At 44.5% G+C, this 8,325-nt stretch overlaps 1 protein-coding gene across 1 annotated transcript; it reads right to left on the reverse strand.

Moving 5' to 3' along the window:
• Positions 1–209: 209 nt before the first annotated feature.
• On the reverse strand, positions 210–3,165 carry LOC146607964 (uncharacterized). Its single transcript, XM_085348512.1, has 3 exons — positions 3,137–3,165; positions 1,375–2,292; positions 210–589 (listed from the first exon to the last, which is right to left on the reverse strand). The coding sequence occupies exons 2-3, from the start codon at positions 2,288–2,290 to the stop codon at positions 210–212; spliced, it is 1,296 nt and encodes a 431-aa protein (XP_085204638.1). The 5' UTR covers positions 2,291–2,292; positions 3,137–3,165.
• Between the last annotated feature and the right edge of the window lie 5,160 nt (positions 3,166–8,325).

An 8,325-nucleotide genomic window follows, 5' to 3' on the forward strand; every position in this document is an offset into this window, starting at 1 on the left:
TCATTTTCAAGCGGTGATTTGAAGCTCTTTTTACAGTCGAGCTTCAGACACCCGAATCTCCAAATTTAAGACACGAAGCTTCATTAAAGCAGACGAATCGTAAAAAAAAAAAAAGAAGCTTATTCGGACTCGGTGAAACAGATATTTGTTCTCTGCAGGTTAAAAATGTTCAGCGGAGTATCGCGTGCTTCTGTAGCTCCTCCTCCTTTTCAGTCTTCGTCATCTTCGTCCTGATCGTCGTCTTCCTCCGCCGCCGCCACCATCCCCAGACTTCTGCGTTTCTTTTCCCCTCTTGTCTCCTTCCTGTCCTCTCCCTCCTCCTCCTCCTCGTTGTCCTCCTCCTCCACTGCCCCTCCATCACCGCCATCCCCCTCCTCCTCGCGGGCGTTGCAGCGGCTGCAGTGTCTCCCGAAGCCTCCCAGGAAGTGCGACCTGAAGCAGCAGAAGGGGCAGGCGTAGCGGCCGGGCCGGTGGGCGGAGCTGATGTGCCGCTGCAGCCGGCTCGGCAAGAAGAAGCTGCGCTTGCAGTCCTTGCAGCTGTACGGCCGCTTGACGTCGTGGCAACGCACCACGTGACTGATGGCGAAACCTGCGGCGACACAGATGACAATAAAAACAAATCTATAGTTTTTGATGTTGGATTATTTTTAGTTATCTGTTTGCTTGTTTGGTTTGAAAAACAATTAGATAAAGATTTTTATTTTTTTAGTTTTGCTTGCTTAAAAAAAACAACCAAAAAAAAAACAACCAAAAAGATACAATTACCAAGTATAAGCTGATTAAAATTCTTTTGTTGTTGCTGTTGTTATAAAATATAATAATTCGCATAAAATAAGTCAAAAAAGTCATATCTAATCTTTTTTAAAGTCCAAAAGAATACTACAGAAGTCAGCTTAAAGAGTAATTAAAATGTAAAGATTGTGTTTACATTTTCTGGCGTTTTATGTCTGCTTTCCTTCATTTCTGGGATTTTAACTCACATTTACAAATTTAAAGCAACAGCCCGATGTGGTATCTGTGCCATGCATACAAGCTTTAAGACGTAAATGTCACATTAAAAGGTCATTTTTGTAGTTACGGTAGTCTCTTCTAAATATATTTTAAAATGTTACCACCAGGGGGCAGTGTATCACCACAAAGTTTTATTGTCCCAGTTTGGTGCAGTCCTCCAGGTAACAGTCTGTTAAACGGCTACAAAACACAGAACGCTAAGTAGTACAGAAGTGTTACATTACACATACATGTAATAACTGCTTTCTGCCCCCTGCTGGTCATTACAAAGAATAGCAGGTGCAGGGATTCGTACCTGGGACCTCGAGTTCATTATCTTTTATCTGCATCAGTTTGATTTGAGCTGCGTGCGTGGGCGGGTACCTTTGAGTTTGGTCTTCCAGCCGCACATCAGGCACACAAAGCGGTTGGAGATGAAGCGCACCACTTTGGCCGTGGCCTCCATCTCCTCCTTCAGCAGCTCACCGCTCAGCCCGGCCACCGCTGCCTCCTCCTCTTCCACCCCCCCGCCACTCTGCATCTGGTTGGCTGTGGCAAGGTCACGTCTGATGGCCTGGTTGGCGTACGCTTTGGGAATGTTGTGCTTGCGCACCACGTGGCTGACACCCACAGCTTTCAGCTTGTTCTTCCAACCACAGATTAGGCAGCGGTACCTGGCGCCATCAAACAGTAGCACGCTTTTGTCATCATACTCGCATTTAACCGACTCCACCCCCTCTCCTTCCTCCTCTTCTTCACCCTCACTGCTCCTCTTTCTTTTCAGGACGTCCCTGCATCCTTCCTCCTCTTCCTCAGTCTTGATGCTCTTTATTTTAGATTCATCTTTCCCTCCTTCTCCTTCCTCCTCATTGCTCTTCTTTCTTTTGGCGTCACCTTTCCCTTCTTCTTCTTCTTCCTCTTCCTCAGTCTTAATAGTTTGCTTTCTTTTGGTGGCATCTTTCATTTCTTCGTCCTCCTCGTCACCCTTCTCGCTCCCGTTGTCGCCTCCCTTGTCCCTTTCATCCATGCAGTGTTTGGTGATGATGTGCTTGTAGAGCTTGGTGAAGTCTCTGCTGGTGTAGAAGCAGTAGGAGCAGTGGAAGAGCCGGGCGCCGCTCTGGTACATCAGGATGTTCCCGAGGCGTCCCATCACCACACCGTCAAGGCAGGAGGGGTGGGATGCCGCAATGTGGGAGAGCTGATGGGCGTGGCTCTTGGAGAAATGGCCACAGTGGGGGCACTGGAGGTGAGCCGCGACACCCCCGCCTACTTCACCACGAGTCTGTATGATAACCGACATCCCTGCAAAGATAGTACAGAGCAGGTCAGGACCAGGTGAGCTCAGAAAACTGCCACTAAGATCAAGATAAAAAATTCTTAAAGCTAAATGTAGAGTGCGTTCTGGTGGACAAACTATGCAACACCAACAGTCATAACATGGTTGAACGGTGTTTCTCTTGTCTCTTCTATATTTTTGTTTTCATTTCTTTATTGCTTGTTATAAATAGATTGGGAAATAGCAAAATATCTGTCGGGCTCGATTTATCCAATTTCGAAATATTTGCTCAAAAAGTATATTTTATGTCTGCTTCAACCAGGAATACAAAACTTCAAAAACAGCCAATGTTAGACCTTTACCGAAACCAAATTGTGCACGTTACATGTAAAAATATGTGCTGTGTGCTCTGCTGTCACACAAGCAGCAGAAATGTGTGGGTTTTTTACTATAGTCCGGTTTAAAAATAGCAGCTCTAAATATATATAAAAAATAAATAAACAGATTCCATTAAAATAATCTAACACTTCAGGAAATCACAACCAGGTACTTTGGACGTCTCTTTACTTCCATCCCTCCACAGCCTGTAAACTTATCTTCATCAAATACATTCAACCTTTAAACGGATTCTTTTAATATTTAATCTTTTTCCCCATTAACAGTGATACAATTTCAACACTTAAGCACATTTAGGAGTGAGATTTGTCTCCAGAGTAAGTCACCTTATCCTGGTTCATCCCGGTTTATCCTGGGACTGGGATAACGGTAACCCTGCTCCTGCACGCTGTTCACATCAATGGGATAGAAGAGCGCAGCTAACAGGCTTGCCTGCACTAAAAACTACATATTTTAACCAGTTTTTCCACCCACCTGACTCCACCGCCGGCTGTGTTAGTTTGTAACAAAGTTCCTGAACCTGAAATAACAATAAAACCACTCAGGAGAAACATTTGAACCGGATTAAATCTCCATCTTTTAGGCTAACCGCCGGCCTGCTCAGCAGATTCTCTGCTACCGCCCTTTTCCGTGTTTACCTCCAGCACAGCCAATCAACTCACTTCAGCCGTCCGCCACTGACCAATCACAAAATTCCCTTAACCAGGCTCTCGTCTAGCATTCAATTGTCGCGAGATCTCTGGGGTGTTTTATAATTGTCTGACATTCCTTCGTTTATAGAGGAAAAAAACATAAAATCTTCCGGCTCTGGTGAGACAAACTAGCCTACACTTTCAAGTGAACTAGATATAAATGAATAAAGATAATAGAAGAAACTGATACATAAAGTTTATTGAATATTATTTATAATCAGGCTGAAGCGTGTGCTCCTTAGTCTGTGATTAATAAGGCTGATCCTGTCTCCAGAAACCCACCACCTGCTGAGGAAGCAGAGCACTACATCTCTGTCATCCACTGCTTCGTCATCGCTCATAAAGGTATTCTTATTCTTTATTCTTCTTTACTCCCTTTCAGTTGTATTTTATTTTTCTTTGCTTGTTTTGTTTTGCTTGTTTTTTCTCTTCTCTTTTTTTAGGGGTGGGGGTGGGGAAACGTTACTGTTTACCCTCAACTTTCTCAAGATGTTTGTCCTAGATGAGCATCAATCTAGCTAAGTGTAAACAGCAGTAAATACTAATTATTGAATGTTGTTGTGCAGCACGCAGGACCGACAGCGCACAATGTGCTTGAAAGTAGCAGCTAAGAAAGGTGTAGTTTATGTCTATGAACAGTGAACACCTGTGTGCATCAGCGCACTTGTATTCAAAAGGTTTCTCCGTGTAACGGTCTGCTAGAGGGTGTAGAGAGCCATAGCCCCGTCTCCAAGGACATGAAGCAGGCATGGAGGAGATCCAGGCTCCAGACATCCAGAGGCCCCAGAGTGCAAGAGCCCAAGGTGGACCACCGGAGGGGCATCCGTGCCACCCTCCTGGGAAGAGCTGAGTAGAGCCCCAGACGAGGGGTCACCCAGTAGCCACGGAGCAGAAGCCAGAGGGGGCTGCAGTGGCGTGCCTGCCGGCTCTGCTGGCAGCCAGCTGTGCCAGAGTGAACCGAGCCGCAGGCCCAGAGGCCCGAGGGACCCCTTTGCCCCGGAAGAGGCCTGACCGAGCAACAGGTGCCAGGCCCCGCTAAGTAGCCACCAGGAGTGAGCTGGTACATACCTGAGCGCCCAGCTCCGGACACCAAGAACCACCAACGCACCGACCCTTGAGGTCATCAGTCACCGGCAGGGAGTGTGGTGAGGGGAGATAGGCCTCCACACTTTGGAGGGCCTTGGAGTTCCCAGAGAGGTGGAGTCTAAGACCCGACCTGACATATAGACACAGACAAACAGGCACACATTGACACAATCATACATTCCCACCCTCATGCACACATATACAAATACTCAGCACGCACCCAACGTAAGGATAGACATAAATGGACATACACACAATCACACTCCCCAAACATACTCTATACCCCGGGTCCAGGTATCCACGCCCCCAGAGGGGGAAACGGCATCTAGACCCAGGAGATGTTACCCTTTCCCCCGGGGTGGAGGCAAGCAGACCGCCCCAGGCTCCGCAGCAGCAGGGAGGCCCCGCATCCCAGGTCCCAATCGGATGGCCAACACCTTCTCCCAGCCCCCCCGCCCCGATGGCCAGCAGAGAACGGGGGTGTGTGAAGACCCCAAACCTCCCTCATGTGTAGTGTTGCTGCATGTTGTTCTACAATGCATTTAAAACACGGGAGAGATTTAAAATTGAGAGGTGGGGTTGAAAGAATAATTATATGTTTTAAAATATAAGCAGCAATACATTGCAAATATATATATATATATAACACGTTAAACAATAAATTAAAACAAGGCAGATGACGCCAGACCGGGCTTTTATTTTGAAGTGAGTGGATCAAAGCTTTATCAAAGCAGAAATACTCATCTTAATGGGGAGGTTGAAGGTCACCTGTTGAGTGAGTGAGAGGGAGGAGTAATGGGAGAGTAATTTCAGGTTGAGTGAGGATTGGTTTGAGAGGAGGGAGAGAGGAGGAGAGAAGGCTTTTATTGTGGTAGAACGAGGGAGGGTAGACAGAGGGAGAGAGGGAGGTATCTGAGTTTGAACTTGTGTTTTCCTTTAGTCTTTGTCATCTCAGATTCACAAACGCAGACACACACATACACACAAATATACTGGGTGTCATATTGAGGGACGCTGGGCGAGTGAGGACAACATGCTCTGCTTAAAAGGTAAGAGAGAGAGAGAAAGAGAGAGAGAGAGAGAGAGAGAGAGAGAGAGGGCATGAAGTTATGAAATGTGGGTCATTTTTTTCTGTATCTGTCAACATTAACACACACACACACCGTTATCTTCATAACCTTTTTGCAGTGTGAGTGAGAAAGAGAGAATGTGTGTGTGTGTGTGTGTGTGTGTGTGTGTGTGTGTGTGTGTGTGTGTGTGTGTGTGTGTGTGTGTGTGTTGGAGCACTGAAGAAGGTTGAGCATGCTTTATTTTGAGCACAGAGAGAGAGAGAGAGAGAGAGAGAGAGAGATTAATGGAGGGAGTGAAGAGTTGACTAGATGCACTGTTTTCATGATTACAGCTGCAGGAGTCCTTTGTGCAACTGTTACTATGGTTACTGCTCCTAATAGCACCGCTAGTATTTCAACTACTACAAGTACTTCTGATACTGCAAGTACTGATGATGCTGGTTCATCCAAGTTTTGGGTCAGAGACGTGTGCAGTCTTGAGTCTGGCACGTGTGTGTGTGTGTAAGTCTTTAATGACTGTCGGCCTGTCGGGGCAGGCTGAAGCATCGCATTGAGCCTCCATAACACAGCTGTCCTTCTCCTGCAGCTTCAGACGTGGCTGTGGAGCTTTCCTTAATGAAATCCTGCAAGCTGCACTTCCTCAAGCAAACAAAAACAAAAAGAGCACACATAAAATTTGCTAGAATGTTTATCGACTCATGATGTTTCAGTTTTAGCTACAAAACAAATTAGCAGTTAATGTTTAAATGTTTCACCCATGATCTTATTGTCCCTCTTTTTAAGATTGTTTGCTTTCATCTGTGGCCTCATTCTGTATCATTATAAGCTACATTTGCATATTAGAGCTCAATTTCGTTTGTATTTGTACTCATGATGCATCTTGAAGCAAGTCTTGCAGTATTTAGTATTCGTATTAGATCGTATTTTCATGTTTTGCAAGCTCAATATATTAATCATACCTGTGTGAAGTGGTTAAAAAATAGTAAGAGTTAGAAGCACAAAATATAACAACTGAATGCGCCAGGACAAGATCGCATCAGTTATTTTTGTCCCATCATCCGTCAGAGTAAACACTTTCACCCTCGGGAGAAATTCCCCTGTCAAGTACCTGACATTCACTTCAAAAACACAACTGAGCTGCCAGGACACAGACGATGGATGACGTAGGAAAAAAGCTAGGGGAGAGGAACTGAAGATTGATGGGACCCTTCTCACTTTCTCTTCTTCTCTTTTTTTTGTTGGCCAGGTGAATCCCTGAGTCAATCAAGCGTTTGATCAGGGAGACCTCCAGGCAGAAAACGAATGAATATTATCATTGCTTTTATATGAAGCACGGATACCTTTAAAAATTGGTTAAAAACTCTTGTTTTTGTTTTAGAACTGATTTCATAATTAAACAATAAACATTTTTAACTTTCTTTCTGTCTGTGGTCCTCACCTCCCTGTGACTCATACACCTCAAAGGAACACCTCACAGTTTTACCAACAAAATACCATCAGCCTCCCAAACTGACTGAAAACAGAGACATTCATTATTCTGCTTTTCTTTGTGAATATTTCTTCATTATGTTTATGTTTTGTTTTGTCACTTTGGACACTTCTCCACCTCCACCAGCTGGAACCTGGGATGGATCCAACCTCTGAATGTACCAGCACAAATCAAGGCCTTTCAGACCAGGGGACATCTTCCAGTCTTCTCTTGTTCAAGTTCGGTGAATCCACATGAACCATAGCCTCAGTTTTCTATTCTTAGCTGACATCAGTGGCACTCGGTGTGGTCTTCTGCTGCTGTAACCAATCTGCTTAAATGTTTGATGCGCTTTGCATTCAGCGATGCTCTTCTGCATATGTAGTTGTGATAAGTGGTTTTGAGTTGCTGTTGCCTTCCTATCAGCTCAAAGCTGTCTCTCCAATCTTCTGTGAACCGCTGCTCACAGGATATTTTCAACTTTTCAGACCATTCTCTGTAAATTCTAAAAACCATGGCATGTTCAAAGGCGCTTAGATCACCTTTCATCACCAATGTGGTGCTCGGCTTAAAATTCAGCAGGTCGTCTTAAACATGCCTAAAGGCAATGAATTGCTGCCATGTGACTTGCTGAATAGATTTTTGTGTTAATAAACAGATGAACAGCAGCCAGTAGTGCATTTATGCTATGTGTGAATCTAAAATTCCAGTCAAGCACTGACTATCAGCGTTTGAATTTTCCCTTTATGGTAATATAAAGTTTGGTTTGTTTCTTTTCTTGGGTAATCTAAGATATTGTTCAAGTGGTTTTAACACAGGTCCTTCTTCAGGACTTCCTGGTTGAAGGTTTGTGTGCACAAATGAGGCAGTGTGGTTTATGAGAACACTATAAACCACACTGGTTTGTGGTTCCCCTTAATGTGCTGCAACTGCTGACTGTCCCCTTTCTTCTTAACATTTTATTTAGCAGGATCCAGTTCTGGTAGTGGATACCTGACTGAGGCATTTATTTACTTTCAGTATGGAGGTAATGGAATACAGATCATGTTGCATGTAGCTGAGGGTCGTGTTGGAGGGTCAGCTACATGCAACAGCAAAACCAAGCCGAGGTGCAATAACACACAATGAAAAAGCAAGATGACAAAATAAAATCTAGTAGAGATTTGGTGCACATGACACTAATGGCAGTCTCTATAGTTCAAGCTCCACATCATTATGTCCATTCTGCGTATTTGCATGCTGAATCAAGATAAGAAGTGTTGGTTCTGAAGTACATTAATTGGTCAATGAATCCAAAGAGGATTTGCTGCTGTCAATGCCGTCATTTTGTGGCTGTAATAAACGTTA

This window comes from Diplotaxodon limnothrissa, linkage group LG23 (assembly GCF_057381915.1).
Source record: "Diplotaxodon limnothrissa isolate DT_005_m linkage group LG23, D_limnothrissa_male_GT1.1, whole genome shotgun sequence".
Classification (NCBI taxonomy): domain Eukaryota; kingdom Metazoa; phylum Chordata; class Actinopteri; order Cichliformes; family Cichlidae; genus Diplotaxodon; species Diplotaxodon limnothrissa.